This window comes from Hemiscyllium ocellatum, chromosome 46 (genome assembly GCF_020745735.1).
Source record: "Hemiscyllium ocellatum isolate sHemOce1 chromosome 46, sHemOce1.pat.X.cur, whole genome shotgun sequence".
Classification (NCBI taxonomy): Eukaryota; Metazoa; Chordata; class Chondrichthyes; order Orectolobiformes; family Hemiscylliidae; genus Hemiscyllium; species Hemiscyllium ocellatum.
This window is the reverse complement of record NC_083446.1, coordinates 9,776,235-9,788,867: the sequence shown is the minus strand read 5'-3', so window position 1 is coordinate 9,788,867 and position 12,633 is coordinate 9,776,235. Positions and strand designations below refer to the sequence as shown.

At 51.2% G+C, this 12,633-nt stretch overlaps 1 protein-coding gene across 1 annotated transcript in view; it reads left to right on the top strand.

The window, feature by feature from the left end:
* Nucleotides 1–4,039: 4,039 nt before the first annotated feature.
* Nucleotides 4,040–12,633, top strand: part of atg2a (autophagy related 2A) — a 110,748-nt gene continuing 102,154 nt past the window's right edge. The window contains exon 1 of the mRNA XM_060855520.1: nucleotides 4,040–4,344. Within this exon, the coding sequence (XP_060711503.1) occupies nucleotides 4,156–4,344 (189 nt within the window). The 5' untranslated portion in view covers nucleotides 4,040–4,155. The remainder of the gene's footprint in view (nucleotides 4,345–12,633) is intronic.

The following is a 12,633-nucleotide window of genomic DNA, read 5'->3' as shown; positions in this document are numbered from 1 at the left end:
CTGGTCTCTCTATCATCCCTAATTGATTGTGTACACTCACCCTCCAGAGCTGTAGGGGGCGCTGGTCTCTCTATCATCCCTAATTGATTGTGTACACTCACCCTCCAGAGCTGTAGGGGGCGCTGGTCTCTCTATCATCCCTAATAGATTGTGTACACTCACCCTCCAGAGCTGTAGGGGGCGCTGGTCTCTCTATCATCCCTAATTGATTGTGTACACTCACCCTCCAGAGCTGTAGGGGGCGCTGGTCTCTCTATCATCCCTAATTGATTGTGTACACTCACCCTCCAGAGCTGTAGGGGGCGCTGGTCTCTCTATCATCCCTAATTGATTGTGTACACTCACCCTCCAGAGCTGTAGGGGGCGCTGGTCTCTCTATCATCCCTAATTGATTGTGTACACTCACCCTCCAGAGCTGTAGGGGGCGCTGGTCTCTCTATCATCCCTAATTGATTGTGTACACTCACCCTCCAGAGCTGTAGGGGGCGCTGGTCTCTCTATCATCCCTAATTGATTGTGTACACTCACCCTCCAGAGCTGTAGGGGGCGCTGGTCTCTCTATCATCCCTAATTGATAGTGTACACTCACCCTCCAGAGCTGTAGGGGCACTCATCTTCAACTTAACCCAGTTGCTGTTGCTCATGAACCCTCCTGAGCTCAAGGTGGCGCTGATTTCTCATCTCTCCTACCACTCTTGGGGACAATTTACCCTCCAGTGCTGTAGGTGGCGCTGATTTCTCATGGTTTCCCATTGTAGATTCTGCACATTAACTGAGAGTGTGTTGCTGGAAAAACACAGGCAGCATCCGAGGAGCAGGAGAACCGACGTTTCGGGCAAAAGCCATTCATCAGGAATGAGACTGGGAGCCAAGGGGGTGGTGTGATAAATGGGAGGGGGGTGGGGCTGGGGGGGAAGGGAGCTGAGAGTTCGATAGGTCAATGGAGGTGGGGGTAAAGGTGATAGGTGGGAGAGGAGGATGGAGTGGATAGGTGGGAAGGAAGATGGACAGGTAGGACAGGTCATGGGAGTTTGGAACTGGTGTAAGGGGGAGGGGAAATGAGGAAACTGGTGAAGTCTACATTGATGCCCTGGGGTTGAAGGGTTCCAAGGCAGAAGATGAGGCGTTCTTCCTCCAGGCGTCGGGTGGTGAGGGAGCAACGGTGGAGGAGGCCCAGGACCTGCATGTCCTCGGCAGAGTGCGAGGGGGAGTTGAAACGTTGGTCCATGGGGCAGTGGGGTTGATTGGTGCGGGTGTCCCAGAGATGTTCCCCAAAGCGTTCTGTGAGGTGGCGTTCAGTCTCCCCAATGTAGAGGAGACCGCATTGGGAACAATGGATACAATAAATGACGTATGTGGAAGGGCAGGTGAAACTTTGATGGATGTGGAAGGCTCCTTTGGGGCCTTGGACGGAGGTGAGGGAGGAGGTGGACGCGGGTTTTGCAATTCCTGCGGTGGCAGGGGAAAGTGCTGGGAGGGGAGGGTGGGTAGTGGACCTGACAAGGGAGTCGCGGAGGGAACGGTCTTTACGGAAAGTGGATGGGGTGGGGAGGGAAATATATCTCTGGTGGTGGGGTCCATTTGTCGGTGACTGAAATGGCGGAGGATGATGCAATGGATATGTAGGTTGGTCGGGTGAGGACCAGGGGGATTAACCCTCCACTGCTCTAGGTGGTGCTGCTCTTTCACTTCCCTGTCCCTGTGGGAGAGTACATTAACCCTCCAGTGCTGTAGGTGGCGCTGAACCCTCTCCATAGCCCATTGTCAAGGGTGCACATTAACCCTCCCAAGCTCTAGGTGGCGCTGATTTCTCACTTCCCCCTGGCCCCATGGGAGTACATTAACCCTCTCGCGCTGTTGGTTAGGGCGGAGGGTGGAGTGGATAGGTGGGAGGAAGATGGGCAGGTAGGACAGGTCATGGGTTGGACCATCCCCACGGCTCCCAGCCGCATTCCTGAAACGTCGACTCTCCTGCTCCTCGGATGCTGTCTGACCTGGCTGTGCTTCTCCAGCGCCACTCTCTCAGTTAATGTGACAGATGATAGGACACCGCAGAACAACCGACAGACAGGAGTGTTCCCTCCCAGTCGGAGAACACTTCAGCGGTCTGGGACATTTGACCTCGGACCTTCAGATGACCATCCTCCAAGGCGGACTTCCAGACAGGCGATAACGGAAAGTGGCCGAGCCGAGGCTGATAGCCAGGTTCGGTACCCGTGGGAATGGCCTCAACTGGGACCTTGGGTTCATGTCACACTACAGGTGACCCCACTGCACTACACACACACACAGACAGATACACACACACACAAACTCACAGACACATATGCAGATGCATTCAGACGCACACTCACAGACACACACACAGACGCACCCAGACAGACAAACGCACACTCACAGACACACACACAGACGCACCCAGACAGACAAACGCACACTCACAGACAGACATACACACAGGCACACACACACACACTCAGACAGATCCATACACTCATGCAGACACAAGCTCTCTGCTGAAAATGTGTTGCTGGTCAAAGCACAGCAGGCCAGGCAGCATCTCAGGAATAGGGAATTCTCTATTCCTGAGATGCTGCCTGGCCTGCTGTGCTTTGACCAGCAACACATTTTCAGCTGTGATCTCCAGCATCTGCAGACCTCATTTTTTACTCGAAGCCACAAGCTCTCTCTCATACATTCACATAACACACTCACACATGCCCCCTCTCACAGTCTTATACCCTTTCACACACTCACAGACACTCATAGCACCCCCCCAACTCCTCGCCCCCCCCCCAAGACAGTCAGACACACATATAAGTTTGTGGGGTGAATTTGTGCTTGCAGAATTACATTTTATTTTGCTCAAAAACTGCATGAATCCATATAAGATTCTGTAAATCCGTTTTTTAGATTAGAATGAGTCTGACCATTGTGGCACAGACAGTCTCACGCAGGGCAGCTCACACCTTCAATACATTACCTGGAAACCAATTGTTAAAGCTCACGAGAGAATGTAAGTTTAAAAAAGTTCTGCGATTTACAGATGACAGAACTGAAACCAACATGGCCATTCTAAAAGATGAGGGACTTGACAAACAATCAGGGTCTTTTTCAATTTATAATTTCAATTCCATCACTCTGTAAACTTTTGCTACAAATTCTGGGTTTTATGGTCTACTCCACAACCACCCGATGAAGGAACAGCGCTCCGAAAGCTAGTGCTTCCAAATAAACCTGTTAGACTGTAACCTGGTGTGATTTATTACATAGTGCTGTAGGTGGTATCGAACCCTCTCCATAGCCCATTGTAAAGGGTGCACATTAACCCTCCAGTGCTGTGGGTGGCGCTGATTTCTCACCGTTCCCACACTAGACTCTGTACATTAATCCTCCTGTGCAGTAGGTGGCGCTGATTTCTCAATGTTCTCAGTATAGTCAGTGCATTAACCCTCCCGTGCTCTAGGTGGCGCTGATTACTCACCGTTCCCACGGAATACTCAGTACACTAACCCTCCCGTGCAGTAGGTGGCGCTGATTACTCACCGTTCCCACGGTATACTCAGTACACTAACCCTCCCGTGCAGTAGGTGGCGCTGTTTACTCACCGTTCCCACGGTATACTCAGTACACTAACCCTCCCGTGCAGTAGGTGGCGCTGATATCTCACCATTCACACGGTATTTTCAGTGCATTAACCCTCCCGTGCTCTAGGTGGCGCTGATTTCTCACCGTTCCCACGGTATACTCAGTACACTAACCCTCCCGTGCTCTAGGTGGCGCTGATTACTCACCGTTCTCACGTTATACTCAGTGCATTAACCCTCCCGTGCTCTAGGTGGCGCTGATTACTCACCGTTCCCACGGTACACTCAGTGCATTAACCCTCCCGTGCAGTAGGTGGCGCTGATTACTCACCGTTCCCACGGTACACTCAGTGCATTAACCCTCCCGTGCAGTAGGAGGCGCTCGGTGCAGTCGCCGGCCCCGCCCCCTTGCCTGCCCGGCCGCGCCTGCGCACTGAGTGAGTACCAGCGGCAGGAGGAGGGTGAGCAATATGGCGGCGGTGGGTCGGTGCTGGGGGCTGTGAGCTGTCTCTCTTTCCCCCTCCCCACCGTCGATGAGCGGGTCCCCCCCCCCGCGGGGAGGGGGGGTATGCTGGTGTCGGTTGTGAAGATGTCATGGTTTTTCCCGTGGTCGAGCTCCATCAAGAAGCGGGCGTGTCGTTACCTGCTGCAGCATTACCTGGGCCACCTGCTGGAGGAGAGGCTGACCCTGGAGCAGCTCAGCCTGGACCTCTACAACGGCAGCGGCAGCCTCTCCCGGGTCCAGCTGGACGTCTGGGTAAGGCGGGGGGCCTGGGGGGACTGGGGACTGGGGACAGGGGGGTCAGGGGTCAGGGGGGACAGGGGTCAGAGGGGACTGGGGGGACAGGGGTCAGGGGGGACAGGGGGGACAGAGGCTGACACTGGCGCAGCTCAGCCTGGACCTCTACAACGGCAGCGGCAGCCTCTCCCGGGTCCAGCTGGATGTCTGGGTAAGGCAGGGGGGCCTGGGGACAGGGGGACAGGGGTCAGGGGGGACTGGGGGAACTGGGGACAGGGGGGTCAGGGGACAGGGGTCAGAGGGGACTGGGGGGACAGGGGGGAGAGAGGCTGACCCTGGAGCAGCTCAGCCTGGACCTCTACAACGGCAGCGGCAGCCTCTCCCGGGTCCAGCTGGATGTCTGGGTAAGGCAGGGGGGCCTGGGGGGACTGGGGGGTCAGGGGTCAGGGGACAGGGGTCAGAGGGGACTGGGGGGACAGGGGGGAGAGAGGCTGACCCTGGAGCAGCTCAGTCTGGACCTTTACAATGGCAGCAGCAGCCTCTCCCGGGTCCAGCTCGACGTCTGGGTAAGGCAGGGGGCCTGGGGACAGGGGGGACGGAGGGGACAGGGGACAATAGGGGGGCAACAGGGATGGACAGGGGATTTTGGGGGGACAGGGGGACACGGGGGACAGGAGGGGGAAACGGGGAAAACAGGGGGGGTAATCAGTTTCATATTGATATTGATCATATTTCATATTGACCATCGACAGGGCCCCCCCTCAGATCACATCAATAATCAGTTTCATATTCATCATTGATTGGGCAGACCTTCAGTTCATAGGTCACTAATCAGTCTGTGCTGTTCACCAGGAGAGAAGTACAGATCAGTAATCAGTGAGTTCACATTGATCATCAATAAACAAATCCATTCAGAGATCAATAATCAACCACTTCCCATTGACTATGAACAGAGCAGCCCTTCAGACCACAGGTCATTATTAAGTTTGTGTTAATAATTAGTGGAACAAAAATTTTATATCGATAATCATTTCATTTGTCAATATAGCAATCAGTCAGTTCATATCAACAATTAATTCAGTGTGGAAATTATTTCAATAACCCACAAGATGTATTTAACCATGGATTAATAATGCTAGATTAATCAATTGGTCCTATCAATAACTATTATCCATGTAATTGTTATTAAGTGAATTGATTAATTGTTGGAAAAATTACCCATTTGACAGACATGAAGTGGCATGAACCCATCTGGTTCACCAAATAGCAAGACATCAATTGTTCAGTGATTAACAAGGCAGGCATCAATACCCCGATTAATAATTGAGACATTTATTCACAGATAATAATTAATAGTAATTTATTCTGATCAATAAATGATCAACATGGCCATTTTTTCTGATCAGTAATTGCTAGACCTTTATTCAGATCAGTAATCGATAGGTAGATGTTTATTCAGGAGAAAGTGAGGACTGCAGATGCTGGGGATGAGTGCTTAAAAATGTGTTGCTGGAAAAGCGCAGCAGATCAGGCAGCATCAAAGGAGCAGGGAGCAGGAGAATCGACATTTCGGGCATGAGCCCTTCTTCAGGAATGAGGAGAGTGTGCCAGGCAGGCTAAGATAAAAGGTAGGGAGGAGGGACTTGGGGGAGGGGCGTTGGGAATGCGATAGGTGGAAAGAGCCCAAGGTGAGGGTGATAGGCCTTCCCCCTCTCCGGCTTATCACCCTCACTTTAACCTCTGTTCCATCTATCGTATTCCCAACGCCCCTCCCCAAGTCCCTCCTCCCTACCTTTTATCTTAGCCTGCTGGGCACACTCTCCTCATTCCTGAAGAAGGGCTCATGCCCGAAACGTCGATTCTCCTTCTCCTTTGATGCTGCCTGACGATGTTTATTCACATCAATATTCAGTATGTTTATTTATATCAATAATCATTACATCCAGATGTTCATTCAGATTAATACTCAGTAGAGACATTAATTTTGATCAATAATTGGTAGATACAGGAATTTATTCACTGAATAATTAAGAGGTGTTCTTTCCTTGATTAATAATTATAGGATACATGCATTTATTTTTGGATTAATAATCATTGTCTACACAAGAAAAGACCGGTTTTGTAGATTGACACTGATCAGGAAATGAGCCAATTTACTGACACCTTGTTGTAGAACAATGCATTTTCAGGTGAATTTGTACACAATCGCTAAGTTGATCAATTTACAGAAATTCGGCAAGACTGGTAGACCAGTCAGTAGGTGAATGAATCAGTTTGTCGATATAATAATAAATCTAGAAACTAATTCAACTTGCAGCATCCAAAGCAAGGCAGCTAAACTAATCAGGATGTGACCAACAGTATAATGAAGCTATGTTGTAATCCTAAATAAGTACTGGCTAATTTAAATGTTATTTAAATCCATTTATTTCAATGTAATTTGAAGGTATATGAGGGAATAGGAAATATATATTAGTCAGGACATTATGTAGCTGTTGAAATCAATAATAAACAATTATAATTGCCCATGATAAATAGAAATATGTGCAGGAAGGTAGTTGTACTGCGATTAATAGGAATTGATGGCATTGTGTCACTTAATAGTCTTGTGGAAAAGTGTATTGATATAAAAATGCAGAAAGTGACAAGTGGATGAATTATTGTCTGTAGATTTACCTATTGAATAATAATTGGCTTTTACACAAAATTTAGTTGAGTTTAAATTACATTTTGATGATTCTTTTGGTCTGAGCATTTTTGTGTTGTGGGGGGGGTGACAGTGCCCTCCACTCTCCTTCCTGAAGTCACTCGGGGATAGCGGCCATTGTGGAGGTGATGAATGGACCAAGGGGTAAAGCAGCAACAGAGTTACTGAGTTGGACGGTCACTTTGGAGGGTGGAGCAGGCCTGACGGTCCAATAGCCAACGCCCACCCCTGTTTTCTACCTTTCTGTGGAAAATCCTGGTGTGCAAAAAGGGGATGTCAGAAAGCCTTGGCTGAGAAGGTTAGGGCGAATCCACAGAGGTTCTCTTAAGTACATTAAAGGGAAAAGAAAAATTAGAGAGAGAATAGGACCCCTCAAGGACCAAAGTGGACGTGTATGTGTGGAACCGCAGGAGATGGGCGAGGTCCTCAATGAATATTTCCCCTCTGTGTTTACTGTAGAGAAAGATGCGAAAACTTGGCAAGTGATATCTTGGGGGACAGTGTGTATCACAGTAGAGGAGACGTTGGATGTCTTAGAATGTGTGAAGGTGGCTAAATCTCCTGCTCCTGGCCAGATATATGCAAGGACACTACAAGCAGCTAGAGAAGAAATTGTGGGGACCCTGGCTGATACTTTTGTCTCATCGTTAGCGACGGGTGAGGTCCCGGCAGACTGCAGGATAGTGAATGTTGGGCCATGACTCAGGGAGGACTGCAAAGAAAATCCCAGGCACTATAGAGCAGTCAGCCTAACATCGGTGGTGGGTAAGTTACTTGAGAAGATTCTGGGGCATTTGGAAAGACAGGGTTTGATTAGGAACAGTCAGCGTGGTTTTGTGAATGGGAGCCCATGCCTCTCAAATCTGTTAGAGTTCTTTGATGAAGTGACCAGGAAGGTTGACGAGGGCAGGGAGGTAGATGTAGTCTGTATGGATCTCAGTAAGGTCTTTGATAAGGTTCCACATGGCAGGCTGCTCTGGAAGGCTAGATCCCATGGAATCCAGGGGGAGCTGGCAAATTGGATACACGATTGGCTTGATGGTAGGAAGCAGCGGGTAATAGTGGAAGGATGCTTGTCGGGCTGGAGGCCTGTGACTAGTGGAGTGCCCCAGGGGTCGGTGTTGGGTCCATTGCTGTTTGTTATCGATATCAATGATTTGGATGAGAAAGTACAAAGTATGATTAGGAAGTTTGCAGATGGCACTAAAACAGGCGGGATCGTGGGCAGTGAGGAAGGTTCTCAGAAATTGCAGCAGGACCTTGATCAGCCGGGGAAGTGGGCCGAGAAATGGCAAATGCAGTTTAATATAGATAGGTGTGAGGTGTTGTATTTTGGAAAGTCAAATCAAGGCAGGAGTTTCCTGGTGAACGGCAGGGCCTTAAGGAGTGTAGTGGGGCAGAGGGACCTTGGAGTTTAGGTGCACGGTTCTCTGAGAGTGGAGTCCCAGGTAGACAGGGCAGTGAGGAAGGCGTTTGGTACACTGGCCTTCATCAGTCAGGGCCTTGAGGATAGACGTTGGGGAGGTATGTTGCAGTTGTACAGGAGGTTGGTGAGGCCGCACTTGGAGTATTGTGTTCAGTTTGGTCCCCGTGTGATAGGAAGGATGTTATTAAACTGGAAAGAGTGCGGAAGGAATTTACAAGGATGTTGGCAGGACTCCAGGGTCTGAGTTATAGGGAGAGGTTGGACAAGCGAGGGCTGTTTCCGTTCGAGCGTAGGAGACTGAGGGGGGACCTTATAGAGGTGTATAAGATCATGAGAGGCATGGACAGGGTGACTGCACTCAGTCTTTTCCCCAGGGTCGGGGAATCGAGGGCATCAGTTTAAAATGAGAGGGGAAGGAATAAAAGGGAACCTGAGGGATAACTTTTTTACCCAGAGGGTGGTACGCAGATGGAATGAGCTGCCAGAGGAAGTGGTTGAGGTGAGTACATTAACAACATTGAAAAGGCATTGGGACAAATCCATGGATAGGAAAGGGTTAGAAGGATATGGGCCAAGTGCAGGGACATGGGGTTAGTGTGGACGGCCATTTTGGTCAGCAGGGACCAGTTTGGGCTGAAGGGCCTCTCTGTGATTAACTGTGGCCCCAGTGGCTTTGTTGAGTCTGCCTCCAGCACGTGGACTGCAGCAGTTCCAGACGGCAGCTCACATCACCTTCTCAAAGGCCAATAAACGCAGCACCAGCCAGCGATGCCCATGTCCCAAGAATGAATTTTAAAAAACTTCGGTCTATTGTCATAACAACCCAACACTTCATTCGATCCCTTGTCCTTACTTAGCTCAGCAGTGACTCCACACACATAGCACTTAACGCCCAGTAACCCTCCAGGCAATGTATGATTGGGAATAAATACTCAGGAGAAAGTGAGGACTGCAGATGCTAGAGATCTGAGCTGAAACATGTGTTGCTGGAAAAGCGCAGCAGGTCAGGCAGCATCCAAGGAGCAGGAGAATCGACGTTTCGGGCGCAAGCACTTCTTCAGGAATTCCGAAACGTCGATGCTCCTGCTCCTTGGATGCTGCCTGACCTGCTGTGCTTTTCCAGCAACACATTTTTCAGCAATAAATACTCAGTGATGCTTTTGTCCCATGAATGGAGAACAACAACTCGTTTCTGAGTTCAGAGTCAATGGGTTCAATCCTCATCAACACCGAGCACAGTATAGTACGGAGGAGGGGTTGCGCTGTCAGATCTTCGATAGGGAGGGCCACACTGTCAAAGGGTCAGTGCTGAGGGAGGGCCGCACAGTCACAGGGTCAGTACTGAGGGAGTGCCACACTGTCAGAGGGTCAGTGCTGAGGGAGGGCCGCACAGTCACAGGGTCAGTGCTGAGGGACTGCCACACTGTCGGCGGGTCAGTGCTGAGGGCGTGCCGCACTGTCGGCGGGTCAGTGCTGAGGGCGTGCCGCACTGTCGGCGGGTCAGTGCTGAGGGCGTGCCGCACTGTCGGCGGGTCAGTGCTGAGGGCGTGCCGCACTGTCGGCGGGTCAGTGCTGAGGGCGTGCCGCACTGTCGGCGGGTCAGTGCTGAGGGCGTGCCGCACTGTCGGCGGGTCAGTGCTGAGGGCGTGCCGCACTGTCGGCGGGTCAGTGCTGAGGGAGTGCCGCACTGTCGGCGGGTCAGTGCTGAGGGCGTGCCGCACTGTCGGCGGGTCAGTGCTGAGGGAGTGCCGCACTGTCGGAGGGTCAGTGCTGTATTAGTGGGGTCCTCCTGTGTGCAAACTGTGTATGCCCTAGTGAGTAAGGAGATGACTGTGCAGACCTTCATAGGTCTTGAGCCGATGGAATACACATCTATCAAACAGGCTGAGGGGCAGGTGACTGAGTGCATGACTGTTCGCAAAGTGAATTATTTTCTGGATTTCGGACAAATCCGTTGCAGTATCACATGAAGGAACATGTCTGTCGCTGTGTAACACTTGGGTACAGTACTGGTGGGGACAGGTGTGTCACTGTATAACACTGGGGTGCAGTACGGGTGGGGGACAGGTCTGTCACTGTATAACACTGGGGTACAGTACGGATGGGGACAGGTCTGTCATATAACACTGGGGTACAGTACTGGTGGGGACAGGTCTGTCACTGTATAACACTGGGGTACAGTACTGGTGGGGACAGGTATGTCGCTGGATAACACTGGGGTACAGTAGGGGTGGGGCCAGGTCAGTCACTGTATAACACGAGTAGAGTACTGGTGGGGACAGGTCTGTCCCTGTATAACACTGGGGTACAGTACTGGTGGGGACAGGTCTGTCTCTGTATAACACCGGGGTACAGTACTGGTGGGGGTAGGTCTGTCCCTGTACAACACTGGGGTACGATACTGGCGGGGACAGGTCTGTCGCTGTGTAACACTGGGGTACAGTACTAGTGGGGACAGGTCTGTCACTGTAGAACACTGGGGTACAGTGCTGGTGGGGACAGGTCTGTCCCTGTACAACACTGGGGTACGATACTGGCGGGGACAGGTCTGTCGCTGTGTAACACTGGGGTACAGTACTAGTGGGGACAGGTCAGTCACTGTATAACACTGGGGTTCAGTCCAGGTGGGGACAGGTCTGCCACTGTATAATACTGGGGTACAGTACTGGTGGAGACAGGTCTGTCACTGTATAACACTGGGGTACAGTACTGGTGGGGACAGGTGTGTCGCTGTATAACACTGGGGTGCAGTACGGGTGGGGGACAGGTCTGTCACTGTATAACACTGGGGTACAGTACGGATGGGGACAGGTCTGTCATATAACACTGGGGTACAGTACTGGTGGGGACAGGTCTGTCACTGTATAACACTGGGGTACAGTACTGGTGGGGACAGGTATGTCGCTGGATAACACTGGGGTACAGTAGGGGTGGGGCCAGGTCTGTCACTGTATAACACGGGTACAGTACTGGTGGGGACAGGTCTGTCTCTGTATAACACCGGGGTACAGTACTGGTGGGGGTAGGTCTGTCCCTGTACAACACTGGGGTACGATACTGGCGGGGACAGGTCTGTCACTGTAGAACACTGGGGTACAGTACGCGTGGGGACAGGTCTGTCACTGTATAATACTGGGGTACAGTACTGGTGGGGACAGGTCTGTCGCTGTATAACACTGGGGTACAGTACTGGTGGGGGACATGTCTATCACTGTATAACACTGTGGTATGGTACTGGTGGGGGACAGGTATGTCACTGTATAACACTGGGGTACAGTACTGGTGGGGACAGGTATGTCACTGTATAACACTGGGGTACAGTACGGGTGGGGACAGGTATGTCACTGTATAACACTGGGGTACAGTACGGGTGGGGACAGGTCTGTCACTGTATAACACTGGGGTACAGTACTGGTGGGGACAGGTATGTCGCTGGATAACACTGGGGTACAGTAGGGGTGGGGCCAGGTCTGTCACTGTATAACACGAGTAGAGTACTGGTGGGGACAGGTCTGTCCCTGTATAACACTGGGGTACAGTACTAGTGGGGGACAGGGGTCTGTCACTGTATAACACTGGGGTACAGTACTGGTGGGGACAGGTCTGTCACTGTATAACACTGGGGTACAGTACTGGTGGGGACAGGTCTGTCACTGTGTAACACTGGGGTACAGTACTAGTGGGGGACAGGGGTCTGTCACTGTATAACACTGGGGTACTGTACTGGTGGGGGACATGTCTATCACTGTATAACACTGTGGTATGGTACTGGTGGGGGACAGGTATGTCACTGTATAACACTGGGGTACAGTACGGGTGGGGACAGGTCTGTCACTGTATAACACTGGGGTACCGTACGGGTGGGGACAGGTCTGTCACTGTATAACACTGGGGTACAGTACTGGTGGGGACAGGTCTGTCACTGTATAACACTGGGGTACAGTACTGGTGGGGACAGGTCTGTCACTGTATAACACTGCAGTAAGAATTGGAAGGACCAAGCGCTGGCAGGTTTGTGCTGTTTTAGTGTGATTAGATTACTTACCGTGTGGAAACAGGCCCTTCAGCCCAATAAGTCCACACTGATCCGTCGAAGCGCATCCCACCCATTTCCCTACAATTGCCCCTAACCTGACACTATGGGACAATGTAGCACGGTCAATTCACCCTGACC